Raw genomic sequence first — 15,141 nt, 5'->3', positions numbered from 1 at the left:
TAAACGATACTTCCCGTAAACTTCCACGATAAATCCATCCTTATTTTTTATTTATTTTATTAATCGCGATTAAAAGTAAATTCGACGCGATTAAATAAATTCTGATTGTTTATATCGACGTTCTTTTTCAAGGACGTTTACATGGAAGGAATCGTCATTCCCACAAACTCAAATTTCTTCTCGAAAGGAACGAGCGAACATACTCAGGAAAGATAAGTTGTTTGTGGAAGAAAGAACGAAGTAGATGTGCCCAAGGCTTTGTAAGCGGCTCGCGACAAAGTGTAGTACGTTTTGAAAGGGAAATGAATTTTGTCTGGTGTTTATATTGCCGCCTGTAAACGTTGTTATCCGAACTGCGTTTCACGAAAGAGTACTGTTAGAGCTTGGATAGATCGTGAAGAATGGAAAAAGAGAGGTAGGAGGTGAAAAGCGAACGCAGTTATTCGTTTCAAACGATTCGCGAACGAGTAGTTGCATTTTGTCCTTTTTTTTACTCTTTCCCTTTTCTTTTTCTTTTTTTTCTGTTTCCTTTTTCTTTCTTTCTTTTTTTTTTTACAGTTTCTGCCTCATTTTCAAAACATTTTTCTTTATCTTCCCTCCTTCTTTCATACGCGGATTTACTCGGAAAGAAATAATGGCTTCTCGGCCTATACACAACTATTCCGGTTGAAACGATGTTGCTACACGATTCATATCACTGAGATATACTTTTCCTCCTTTTTCCCCTCTTACTCTTTTTCAAACACGACCGTAGGGAGTTACTCTCGACGGAGAAAAAAGTTAAGTGAGAGACGATTATCTTCGAAACCATTTGAGATATCGAAACACCCTTATGGATCATAACGTTTCGTATCAAAATCTAAATGTCTATGCATACATTTTACTCGGTATGTTTCATATTTCAAATGAAAAAAAAAAAAAAAAAAAAAAAAAGAGAGAAAAGAAAGATTTAAAAAACGATTTAAATCGATTCTAATCCATACGTTCTTTTTTTGTTTTGTTTTTCGTTCGATCCTTCTCTTTCTTCTTTTATTTTATACATTTTTTTCTTTTTTTTTTTTTTTTAAAGACGAACAAATTTCTTGCACTTTCGAAATTTACCAGAAGACGACAGATAATACGCTTACATATAAAATCGTTCTTTCGTATGGTTTCTCTAGTTGGTGACGCGTTTTCAATTTTTCAATATCTTTCTTTTTTTTTCTCCCTCCTCTTTAGTTTCTTTTCATCCGCCGTCTTTTCTCGTCGTTCTCTCTATTTGGAAGACATTCACAGTAAAGGTACCAATATTTCCAAGAGGAAAGAGAAGAAAAAGAAGAACAAGAATAAGAAGAAGAATAAGTTCTATTCGACCAAGAGAGAACGCCATTACAACGATTTTGTCTCCGTATAAAAATCTAAGCAAAAGTCAAGTTCCACGAATCTTTCGTTCGAGAAACTATTCGTGGTATCTTCGAGAAAAGACATTTTTCAATTTTAAGAGCAGTGTAAATTTTACTTTTAAACATCTCTCTTGGACAAAGGGAATGGATAACAGTTGACAGATATATCAAATGTTCTGACAACTGTGGTAGTCGTAGTGAAAAGTATTTCTCAAACCATCTTTTCGTTAGTTGCCATGTTGCTTACCTTTTCACTTATTACTTTTTCTTCGCTTACACTCCTCGATGTATTTTAACGTCTCTTTCTTTTCTCTCTTTTCACCATTCTTTCACGGGTTGAAAACAAATAAGACTGTTTCTTATATTCAGAAGATCTAGCCACGGTTTAATTTCTTAAAACGAAATGAATAAGAATAGCAATCTTCTTTCTAATATTAACATTTTTTTCTATCTCCATTGTTTTATGCTGATCGTTTTGTTAACCAGACTCGATTATTCATCATTCTACGGAACGGAATAATCAGTTAAATGAAAACTAATATCAATAATGAGTTAACAAGAATGCTTCATAATCATGGATAATACTGACGAATTGCCAATTCTGGTGGATTTTCCCTGATGCACGGTTAACCACGGTACGATAATTTATGCCACTCATCCGTATTCGGTCTGTGACTTTAGTCATGGCAAGACAACAGCGAATATTCACAGTGAGAGCTCATTAATTAACAACCCACGCTGAAATGAAGTATGAAAGTAGGAAAAGAGAAAAAGAGAGAGTGACAATTAAATAGCTTCAATCTGTCGCTAACTTTAAAGATTAAAACTTTGAAGATTAATTGTAAAGATTTAAAAATTGCGTTCCCTTTTTTAGTCTCTTTTTCTCTCTATCTTTATTTTTATAATTTCTCCGATCTGTACAGATAAATTATGCAACATGATTCCATGCATTTGTTCATACTGAACTTGTGACTTTTGATCTATCGGATTTCGATTGGGATCAAGAAGAATATTTAGGTATCTATTTTAAACACTCACCGATTTTCACGACAGAGGGTAAGGTTTCGACGACAAATGGCAGCTGAAGCAGCTGAAGGACGAAGGTGGAGGCTAGCAGATAGCCCAGATTCATAGCTCATCTCGAAAACCCAGCGTTGTGGCCCTTCGGTGGCCCTTTTCACGCGCGTCTATGCCCAACGGCAACGGAATTTCTTCGATTCTTGCATTTACCTGAAAATTTGCAAAAGAAATTCTACTCGTACAGACTGTTCATCGATTTTTCTTTCAACGTATAAAGAATTACGATGGATCAAAATAAATGTAACACGTTATTGTAGAAAAGATTCGTTTTTTTGCCATCTTCATCGTTGCTATATTTAAAAATGTTTTTTTGTTTTGTTTTGTTGCGTATTTTCATTTTTTTTTTTTTTTGAAACGTGATAATTTTATATTTGATTTTATCATCCTGAATAATTCGACTCTGCGTAAAATTATTCCATTTGAAGTAACTTGAGAGTATTTTTTTTCTTTTTCTTTTTTGGTTTCTACACACTCACTATGCATGTACTTGAAAGAAATTTATGATTATGTATATCGAGAATAAATTCTCATGTATCTCAAGGCGACGAGATCTGTTTCTATATTTTCAAGTTATTGATAGACCGTTTTCCTATATCTCCCAACGCATTCGACGCGTTTGCCAATGCGCATATTTATTTGTCGTTATAAAAAATGATACGTTTGGACATGTACATCGAAATGCTTCGAACGAGGACGAACGAGGCAGTATTTGTTGTTTTTCTTTCTTTTTCTTTTTTTTTTTTTTTAACAAATCGATATAACGAAACACAAATAAAGTTTGAAAAATGGCGAGATTTAAAATATTTACTTTCTATATTATTATATTATTTTTCAATGAACGATAATATTAGTCGGTACATATGCGCATTACATTATTTTAAGTTTCAACAGTCGACAGCGGTCTTTGACATTTTTAGCCTTTTACCGATAAATATCGATGGTACTCGAAGCTCTTTCGAATATCGAAAAGCATCGCGTTTGGTAGTCACGAGTGGAAATACATTGCTACGCGTGAGTCGTTTCTGATTTTACTGTGAACCGTAATTCTGCCCGGTCTCAATCGAAACTACTCGCATGCGAAAAAGTGTATAGCTTTGTCAGTTTTCTGGTCAACGATATTCCGTATACTTTTATTCTTGTGCTATTCTAACTTGAAGGAAGAATACATTTTCGTTATATATATATATATATTTTTTTTTCAAGAGTAACGTTAAATTCCGATTTCAAGAGGGAGTTTCGAGTTTTTAAGTTTTTCCGTTCATTACGAACAAATGATATTTTAACGAACAACCATTGAAAAAGTGCCTCTCGTCGAGAGATTTTCCTTAGTCTTGGATACGATCGATAATGAAGACGGAAAGAGGGAACATCTATAGCTATAGAAGAAGGGCGAGAAATTCAAATGTAAAATAACTTTGAAGAACGTAATGTTAAAATGATAAAGGAGATTTGCCACGACTATCTTGGAAAGCTTTCAAAGTTGTCTAGCTTTAACGATATATATATATATATATATATATATATATATATAATGTCTCTTCATTCGTTCATAAATAAGATGGACATTTCTATTGGTCAAGCGTATATTTAAAATTTTTTGAAAGTCGGAGAAATAAAGGCTGACGATATCGACGCATTTTCATCCTGCCGTTTTGTTCTTTTTTCCTTTTCTCTTTTCTTTTTTTCATCGAACGATATAGTCTCCATACTCTGCTATGTCTATAGCGATCTGGCAAATGGATTGGCTCGTAGCACAACGCCAGAAATTTGTCTAGACGCTTTCTCCTTCGATACGCGTCGTTTTCTTTTTTTCCAAACTAACACGAGCAAACCCGCGAACGAGCTACGAAGAGAGCGTACGATTACATTGTATCGAGAATAAAAAGAATGAGTGAGTTAGTCGAATAGAAAGAAAAAGGGAGAAGTAAGAGTAAGAGAAAGAGGGAAAGAAAGAAAGGGAGGGAGGGAGAGAGAGAGAGAGAGAGAGAGAGAGAGAAGCACAGTGCTTTAGGGGCTTCTTCGTAAAGGAAATTAGCTTCAGGGTTTCAATGCAAAGGGAAAAATCCACAACATAGATAACCGATAGGTATCTACTTCGATTCTTCTCCATTCTATCTTTTCGACGAACACGGACGATACGATTGACTGTTTATATAAAATAAATCAGTTGAATGATACCCTTGAAAACACAGTTGCTAATCTTGTTTTATTTTCTTTTCATTTTTTTTTTTTTTGTATTTGATTATTATTCTATTTATTTTACTTTTTCTACTATATATTATTTATTTTATATACTTTCTATATAGCTTTGTTTTTCATTTTTTTTCGTTATTATTATTACTTCCTTTTGAATGACGCAATTGATTCCGGTTTTTACTTTTATTATCCTATATATATATATATAAAGTGAAATCAAATGGTCCGGGTTACAAGAAGACGAAAAGAGAAATGAGCTTCGGAAAACTAAGTGTACGAGACTTTAATTCAATGTCGTGATTCCTTCATGAGCGTTGGAGGAGGATCGAGAAAATGGGGAAAGGAAAGAGGGAGAAAGGGGGAAGCTCGCTTTTCTTCTTGGTATACGCCTCGCTTCAGAAGAAACAATGGTACGACTTTTAGTTCGTTCGTGGAAAGATTCCGATGTCGTATATTTTGTGGTGGTGCCAACTCGCAGACTGGCTGGCGACTTTTCGAAAGCGCGTGTTTTCAAAGCACATACATTGGCTAGAGTTTATGAGTCAGAGTTCGTTCCTACTTCGACTTCCTACATAAGGTGTACATATATATCTATATATATGCGTATGTACATATATATATATATAGGTGTGTATGTATGTATACACAACATACATAGGTTTTCAATGCGGTCATCGAATCGTAGTCGAATCACCCGGATGTTGGCCGATCACCTTGAATGTTTCCTATTTGCACTCACGATCTTCTTCTTCGACACTCGCGAAAGTTTAGCATTGAAAAACAAAAAGAGTAAATACAAAAAAGAGAATCATTTATAAAAGTTCTAAATGTAATTTATACGATATTAAAATGAAAAGATTCTAATTAAAGCATGTTTCGTATTCTTTCCTGAATATACACGAAATCATTGCTCATGGATTTCGTAAAATTTACATTTTCTTCAAAGATTTACATTTCAAATTCCTCCATTTAAGTAGGATCATCGCTTTGCATAATGATACTTCTTTTAAGAATGAACTTGTTATAATAAAAAAAAAAAAAGAGAGAGAGAGAAGAAAATAAAGAGAAAAGTTAAAAAAAAAAAAAGAAAATTGTAACGTTACTTATTCCGAAAAACCTTCTCAACCATATTACCAAACGCATATGGGAAAAAGAATTTGTGAGGTTCGATACTTGCTGAAAGAAAAAATGTAATAAACCAACTACGTTTTTAATATCGGTGATCTCTCATGCGAAAAGTAATATAACGGGTTCTCTTTTACACATTTTTATGCATACCTAAGCATTGGCAGAGGAACAAGGAGAATTATAGTTCACGTGGTCGAAATTATACGTTGGTAGACGATAATAAAAGGAAACCCTTAGTCATCTCCTTTTGTTTTTTTATACATAATAATCTATTTTAACGATCGATTTTTCTATAATTAATATGTAGAAAAGAGAGATAGTGGAAATCATTGAAAGATAGTCTCCCTCTCTCCTTCTCTCTCTCTCTCTCTTTTCATTTTAGTCTTGCTCTCTTGAATCCCAACTTGAGAGTCCTTTGAAAAGAAGACGAGCGAGCTGTTAAACGAAATTCTTCCGATTCGTTTGCCGTCGCTCGCAGTTCGCCTTAATCGAGCGACTTTATTCGACGATAATTCGTCGTGGCTATAGAAACGCCTTAATCACGGGAAAGGTGGAGAAAAGGAGGAATTCGGAAAAGGATAGGAAACGAAGAGAAAAAGGGAGGGAGAGAGAAAGGAAGATAGAAAGAGTGAGAGAGAAAGAGGGAAAGTTGCTCACCTTCGTAAGACCATTTTACGAATATATATTTTTCACTTAGCAGCTTTTCCTTTTTTTACCCATCTTCGTGATTTATCGTCCTTCCAAAACATCTTTACGATATCATATGGATATAGTTAAGTTGATACGTGCGAACATTACTTTCCTTCGTACTTTTTCTTTCTCTTCTTTCTTTCTATCTACATTTCGTACATTTCGAAAGAATGCAAACATATGTAACGTTTCTTCAAAATGATTTTATTCTTTCTTTCTTCATTTCTTCCTCTCTCTCTCTCTCTCTCTCTTTCTTTCAATATATATTCTTTTTACGATCCGTTATATTATTACGCGATTAAAAAAAAAAAAGATAAAGGAAATAAGCAAACAAAAAAAAAAACAAGTCAGATAGTGAAGTAAATTACTAACTCTAAATGGAGATAAAGCTTAATGACTCTGTAAACTTTTCAACCGCGAGCTCGTTAAAATATCTCCGTAATTTTATGAACGTGGAATTAAAACGAGACACGAATGCAGTTAACCACCGCGAGTATATAAAGGTTATTATGAAAAAGATAAAACACCGAAAACAATTGAAATCTCTTTCTTTCCTTCGTATTCGAGATGGAAGTTTATAAAGTAAATAAATAAAAAAAAAAAAAAAAATATAGAAAATCATTATCCGTTCTGGTTAATGAATAATAATGAATAAATCTCGAAATGATATAACGTTTTCTTTCTATTTTTCTTTCCTTTTTCTTTTCTTTTTTTTTCTTTTTCTTTTTCAACGATTATCGTAGCAACGATAAAAGAACAAAAATGGAATGATCTCGTGTTAGAAAAGGATACGCGAAAAGCAGGTGCACGTGCAAGAGAAAAGAAGGAAGAAACGAAGGACGAAAGCACGTTCCACTTTAATTTGCCGGTACTTCCGTTCGCACGTGGGACAAAATAGTTCACGTTTAGTTGCCGTGAAAAGCAATTCACCGCGTGAAACACACTAGATTTACAGATCTCACCGATAGTTACGATGTCGTAAACTGCTTTTCGATCGAATTACATTGACGTTTTGAGTGCTGTCTTTTAAAGAAAAAAGGGAAAAAAAAGAATAGAAAAAAAAAAGAAAAAAAAAGAAAAAATTGATTTATACTCACAATTTTATATTAACTAAAGAATATATATATATGTGTGTGTGTGTGTGTGTGTGTGTGTTTGTATTTACTTTTGATCCAATTAAAATCGACGTAACTTTCTTCTCCTCGAAGGATCTATGTACTATAAATTCGTTTTAATTGGTCGCAGTAACGAAGGATAATCAGGGTCGATTGTAAAATTAGTTTTACACATACATACATACATATATATATATATATATATATATATATATATATCCCTCTGAAAATGATATTCGAGGATTACCACACTACACGTTCTGAACAAATGGCTGCCTCTGCATAAAACTTGTACGGCTTGAAATCGTACCGTGTACTACTACCACGTGTTCTAGAAGGTCAACGATCGTTTATATTCGAGGTTCTAACAATTATTAAAAGGACGTATTTTATGTAAATACGCGTACATAATACGTACGTATACAGTTGAAAAAAATTATTGACGATTACAGATCCCTGTCTTCGTAGTTCTTCTCGAGAAAAATAAAATAAAGAAAAAAAAAAAAAAAAAAAGAAAGAAAGAAAGAAAAAGTGTATTCTTTCGTTCGAAGATTCTTAAGAAGCAATTAAATGCGATCTCGAACGTAAATTCAAATTAAAAACAAAGTTGTAAACGTAGTATCTAGTACTTGAATGTCCTCATATAAAAGTTGGAAAGAAAATTCGATTCGTAAAGAAAGTTTCTTTAGTATCGTTGTTTTATTCAAAAGAACGAGAAAAAAAGAGAAGCTTCGTAGTTGAAATCGTAAGACTTCGAACGGTCAACGATTCCTTCCTTCGACGTGCTCCATATTCGCCTAACTAACTTACTAGTGCGCCCCGATAAAAGGAGGACGTTCGAGTCGTATACTTGACCTGTTTATATAATCCTTAGCGAAATAAAAAACGCGTCTCTTAAGTGTACTGTGTCTCTTAAAAGACACCACGTGGGTAATCGATAAATGGCTACATTGAATTTTTTCTTGTAAAAATTACGAAATAAAATCACGTATATCGCATAGGTTATTAAAAATAATATAGAAAGAAACGATAACAATAACGAATATAATGCTAACGATAAATAAAATAATGAGAAAAGTTTGTTTGTGTACTTAGGATAATTTCTCCATCTTCCTTTCTTCGATCTTTAAGTTGATTTAGCGAAGAACGTTGTCAGTTGAATTTCCTTGATCCTCTTCGTAAAGTTGGAGAAATGAAGATGAAGTTGCTTTTAAAAGATGAGGGAGAAGTAATTTATAAGACGCAATCCGAACGAACCTCGTCTTATCGCGACGACACGCGTAAACATAACCTCTAAGGATACTCGAAGATCATTGTCGCGCCAACATAAACAAACACATCCTACCGTGACAGCGGCCGGCGCACGACTGTCCTCGGTTGTTCGGTCGTCGACTCACGAAACTACCCGAACTTAGCCGATTTCCGAATTCTCCTTCTCGAGCCGGCCACGTGCTCGAAGAGCGTTTGCGCATGCGTCACCTGTTACCACGTGCTTCTTCTCCCAAACTATTTGCCTTATCATCTTTATTTTTTTATTATTTCTATCTATTTTTTTCTGTTCTATTTTATTTATATGTAAATGTAAACAGATCGATTTTATATGATGTTAATTATATAATATATCATGTGTGTATATATGAAACGAGAATAATTTTGTCCGTTTTATATGACAAGTTTAAAATCAAATTTATAATCAACGAATTTATACAATATATCAATTAAGTTCTAATTCTTTATCGATATTTTAATAGATAATTTCGAAAATAGTGTCTTTATAATTTCGATTTTAATTTAACACATTGAAGAGGAAAATCATTTTCTTGAAAGTTGTACGAATGTCGGAATTAGGATCGATTAAAGTTGCGCACATATTTGAGAGGCCAAGCAACAGGTATTATAACGTGTGCGTTTTCGCAATGCTAGTAGAGTCTTAGCCGAGACACGAACCCTGAAATAATTTCAACTTCTTTCCAAGTGGATAACTGTGATTCTAGAGGAACTTACTGTTTGCCGCTTTCTCCGACCGATGGCGTTGTAACTAGCGGGGAAAATTCAAGTAGAAATTTTCATGATTAGATATTTATTATTAATTCCATTTCAATCATTTTTATATAGTTATATAACATAACATTCATTTATTTATTGAATTATTTTGTCGAATGATTTATTTACCACTAGAATATATTATGTTGCAACGAATATTGCCTATGATTTATTAATTTTTGATAATTTGTATACTATCTCGATATGAAATTTGTTGAAAAGCACATTTGTGAAAATACAATTTTTTGTTTTTTTGGAGAACGAATACAAGCAAGGAAAAATTTCTTTTCAAATCTTGACATGCACCCATTGACCCACTGCATAGTAGTGGCTTATTTAAAGTAGAAACTCCGTATCTTACTTCCGTCCACTTCGTGGTAGCTTTTCTGAGTACATCCTGAGGAAATATCTTGATCTCTCTCTCTCTCTCTCTCTCCCTCTCTCTCTCTTTCTCTTCTATTTTTCTTCTTTCTGCTTTCATTCCTTCATTTCTCTGAAAATCTCTACAAAATATATTCTGTAGTAGAATGGTCGAATGAAAAGATTATCATAATCTTTGTTCGTTCTATTGGTCAAAGATCTTTTTCCTTTTTGTATAATCAAATTCTCTTTTTGTTGTACAATTTGTTTTTTCATTTTATAATTTACAATTGTATATTACAAATAAAGAAAAGATGGTATCTTGCAACGTCATTTATAATTTAAAGTCGATCATATCTCATTCTTCGAACTTCGCGAGTAAAGAAAAAAGAGAGCTTAATTAAAGTGTTTCCTTAAATGGAGCGTTGGCGTAGAAAGAAATTCGTGGTTGCGTTTCTTGCGCCTACTTCGAGCTAGATTAGAAAAGTTTTCTCTATGGACGTTATATCTCTATACGTTCTATTCCTAACTTGGTGAAGTTGTTCTGGTTTTCAGGAGAGCGGGTTATCTATTTTCGGATGGACGAATAGAGAAACGAGTTCGTCATCGATTTCGGCATCGTTGCAGAGAGCCAATGAAAAGTTACGCCTCATCGGATTAAAAGTGTTTGCTAACGTATTCGCCGGTGAGAAAGTTTTATCGGAAAGCTCTTGTCACGGACACTTATCGTCTATGGTTTTCTACGAACGTAAAAGAAGCTTAGAAAACTTTTATCTCATAGTCAGTATTTCGATAACTAACGATAAGTACATTAACGAAAGGTTGATGATAGTTTGAAACGATGATACGTTGAAAGCTTATTGTTAATTCAACAATAAAATGTGTATATATTCATATCAGATTAATTATGCGAGTTTAATAATAAGAACACGAAACCCTTTACATCTTCTCTATGTCGTTGATATCATCGAGGTCAATTTTATCGATTTTACATTCAACTTCGACGAATCACAAAGCGAAATATTAATTATGTGTAATAATTAGAAACTGACGTCGAGATTATAGAATGTTTTTTTCAAAAATATTGGAAAGCAAGTGGAACTTTCTCGTTTGTGACGATAAGCCAGGATTTTTATCTCGAACGCTCTGGAAGGTCCTGGGAAATTTATCGAGCCGTGCGTGGTAAGGGCGATATCGTTTTTCGTTATCTTTAAATTGCTTTGGATTACAAGCCACTTTCCCGTTGGCATTCGATGCGAAGGCGAATGCCTACAACGCGTCCGAAACGATGTCGGAGAGTTTGGGAATATCGTTGCCAAACGATAAGCGGCTGGTTAAAACCCAGTTAAATGGGAGGCAATTAGCCGATCATATGACACAGCTATGTTCCATTCGCTCGCGGCACATTAAAAATACCAGAGGATTTTGTTTTTCGTTGATCGCAATTATTCGGTAGCTCGATTTTATTATTCATTGTTTGATTTTTCTTTTTTTTTTTTTTTTTTTGAATGAAATGATTCGTCATAAAACCACTGCAATTAGTTTTACTTTTCACGAGTTATCGATTCGCATTCATCCTCTCTCAAATTTTTAATCTGTACTAATAAAGCAGAGATTATTATTTTATTACGACAAAGGACGCTCGTGATTGTCTCTTTAAGCAAAGGATTTAATATAATAGTTCAAAGAAAATTTGAAATTAATATTCGCTTCATAAAAGAGTGTATTCTATTTTTATCGAATGACAAGCGAAGAATGAAAAGAGCTAAAATGATGAACGAGGAATTTATTATACTGTCGTTTCTAGCAATGTTATCGATTTTTAAGATATCACATACTATATTTTATTACTGTTAGGAAAAAAAGAATTAATCAAAATGTTCGCGAAATTTATTTATTTTTACTACGAATGTAAGAAACTAAAAAATGTAGGTAAATATTTTTTATTTAAAATGATATGAGATAAATAGAATATTTGATTTTTCGTATAACGTAGGCTTTCTTTTTTAAAAGATACGAACGACTTTCGTATTATATGACGTATTATATTCACTTTTATCTCTCTCTCTCTCTCTCTCTGTCTCTCTCTCTCTCTAAATTGTAATATTTCGCAGTTGGCCGAATCTTGAGAACATTCCTCCTTCGTGCTATATCAGCTCTAAAGACTTCGTTGAGTTTTTCATTTTACGTTGGATGAGCTGACGGTATCAACATAATTATTAGCTACATTTTTATTTGATTAGTAGAATAAGAGTATATTGAAAATTCTTTTTGTTGAAAATATTTCGTTTTTCTTCGATTTTATTTCTCATATTTTTTCAAACAGATAAAAAATGAAATATCTTCTTTTTTAAAAATCTCTTCGAATCCCTATAACAAAAATATATCAAATAATCCCACTCCCTTCGACATGCCCGAAAGGTTTTCTAGCGATGAATGCAAATCCATGTGAGATTTATTTTAATTCAAGTTAAAATAAATAAATTAAAAATAAGTAATATATAAAATAAATGAATATATCAAAGAATAGGTAGGTGTAATATTTTTTGTTTCGTTTTTCTTTTTTTTGTAGTACGAAAGTGTAAAAGATAAATAAGTATTATTCACGTATCTACTTGTTTATTAGGAGATGTTTAAATTTTCATGACAAGTTAACATATTTTATTGAGTAACAAATTTCATGTATACATTAATATTGTATTTTACATGTTACATTATATTATAATTTCGTTTTACGATTCATAGGCATTAACATATGTGTATGTGTGTGTATATGTTAATGCCTATGAATGTGTGTATATGTGTATACACAATATAACTTAATGAAAGAATTGAAGAACAAGGATTGAAAAATAGAGATAGAGAAAAATGATCTGAAACATTTAAGAAATCAAAAGCATTTACGAAAATTATAAAAATACGTTGATTGGACGTATGTGAAAACGTTTCAATCTTCGAAAGAGAAGCCTGTTTGGCGAGATTAAAAGAAAGACACATAAGTATCTTCCGATGGGAGATTTAATCCTCTTTGGAAAAGGAGCAACCGTAGAAATTGCTCGGAGAATTTCGCTTTACGAGCACACCGCATCGTGAAATCTATCCTCTTTTAAGATCTTTTTAAGCCACGAACATTATAAAAGGTGGGCATCGATCCAAGTACAGTGAGAACGAAGAACGCGTTTGCCAAGCGACGTTTCTAAGGTGACGATTACGACGATCGAAAGTTACTTTCGATATTTCGATATAACAATAAACAAATTCGCTAAACTTTGATTTTGCTTGAATCACGACAGAGAGAAAGAGAGAAAAGGAAAGGCGTTTTTGATAAAATACTATTATGAGAGATCGAGTGTCGCCTCTGTCGATTCGTCCAGTGACAACGAAAACGCAATAAACGAGCCAATTTTCCGCGCTCGAGCCGACAAAAAACAGCAACGACGCACCTTGGTAATTCTCCTAATGGTCGTGCACGCCGTTACCGTGCTCTTCCGTGCACTCTTCTCTAATGCACTCTCCCTCGTTGACTATATCGTGTCGAGCTCGAAAATGCTAGGAAAATGTCGGGAAAATGCTTCGAAAATAATACCTACCGGCATAAAATACCGGACGTGCGTTCCCGACCGTTCCGGACCATTCACGAAATCTCCCATGACTTTATCTAATTTTCTATCGAACGCTGAAACCACATTGCGAATTTTTCGCGTTTAATATGTTTCTCTCTTTTTCTTCTTTTTTCCCTTTTTTCCTTTTCTTCTTCTTCTTCTCCTTATTTTTTCATTAAAATCAAATAAATTAGATTGTCGATTATAGCGCGATTATATTATTTTTTTATTCATACTATCGCTAAGGATTGAATCCTATGGGTAATGTGTTATGTTAAAGTAACGTATATAATGATTTTCACATTTTTTAACAATAATTTATTTCCACGCCGATTTGAACGTTCGTTTCATTTGATTGTATGGTTTTTTTTTTTTTATGGAAGAAGACAAAAGGATATTCAAAATTTCTATAGAAATGCACAAGAGCATGAGATCGCTTAAAATCATAAGCGGCATTTATACATAAAATGGTGTGTTTTGTTCTCATAAACCTACGTCCATGTTCATCGGCTTATCTTTTCTAGTTTTACATCGTCGTTATGCTAATGTCCATTCCAAAAAATAGAAAGTTTAATCGTTAACCAACATAAACAATCTTGAATTCACGGTAATAATGAAATTAAATGTATCATAAAAGCTATTTACGTTTAAATGTGGATATTAACGGATACCCTTTCGCACGAATTTTATTATCGTGAATCACGCTCCGATGGTTTTATTAATCGTTAAATACAAATTAACCATACTAAATGTTATACGAAAGATCTCTTGTATCAACGTATATATCGATGATTACTTTTAACGAATTAATCCCGAAATAGATAGCTATTCGTTATTTCTAATTACAGAACATTTATGATTTGAAACGAAAGCTGTGATATCATTGTACGAATAAATAGATATATTCTCGTTAAAATAATTAATCGATTATTGCCGTCGAAAAAAGGAACAATTTTTAATCAATAATTAGTACACGAGGTGAGATCGATTTCAGGACATTTTATCGTTTATGCAAAGTATCGGATTATTCGTTAAACTCTGCCGAGCAGATAGCCGGGATGACATTTTCAAAAGAGGGTCAAGTAATTTTACGATTCGTTTCACGTATTCAGCGTACGTTGATAATGAATGTATATAATGGAGTTATCGCTTATTCATGTCATAACGTCATTTATTCGTTCACTTAGTATCGTCTCTCTAACCGAAGAAGAAAGAAGAGAAATATTGCATATTCTCGCTTTTATCGGTTATTAAGTAAATAACTATAATGCTGCATTCCCAAGAGGCGTGACCCACGAACATGAATCACGCTGTCGTGCTCACTTCAATTTTTTTTTCACGTTTATCTTCAGAGGAATTTTTAATCTTTTCAGTTCACGTGAGTGAAAACAATTGAAAAGTATAATTATCTACGTAAACATTCTTTTTCACGTTTGCTACTGTCACGGTTGAAAATCAAACCTTTGATTCTGTCACGACTGAATTGTCGAGATGGTGATGTCATAGGCAATCTTTACAACACACGTCTACACGCGTCATAGTTCA

General features: G+C 33.3%; 1 protein-coding gene across 7 annotated transcripts in view; it reads right to left on the bottom strand.

Annotated features, from left to right (window-relative positions):
- Positions 1–8,969, bottom strand: part of LOC122631448 (glutamate receptor ionotropic, kainate 2-like) — a 74,869-nt gene extending 65,900 nt beyond the window's left edge. For all 7 annotated transcript variants that reach the window (XM_043817139.1, XM_043817140.1, XM_043817141.1 and 4 more), the window contains exons 1-2: positions 8,683–8,969; positions 2,421–2,612 (exon numbers count right to left, since the gene is read on the bottom strand). In XM_043817139.1, coding sequence (XP_043673074.1) covers positions 2,421–2,514 — 94 coding nt within the window. In that variant the 5' untranslated portion in view covers positions 2,515–2,612; positions 8,683–8,969. The remainder of the gene's footprint in view (positions 1–2,420; positions 2,613–8,682) is intronic.
- Positions 8,970–15,141: the final 6,172 nt, after the last annotated feature.

The sequence above is a fragment of the Vespula pensylvanica genome, chromosome 9 (assembly GCF_014466175.1).
Source record: "Vespula pensylvanica isolate Volc-1 chromosome 9, ASM1446617v1, whole genome shotgun sequence".
NCBI lineage: Eukaryota > Metazoa > Arthropoda > Insecta > Hymenoptera > Vespidae > Vespula > Vespula pensylvanica.
The sequence above is the reverse complement of the archived record's forward strand: the minus strand, read 5'-3'. Positions and strand labels throughout refer to the sequence as shown.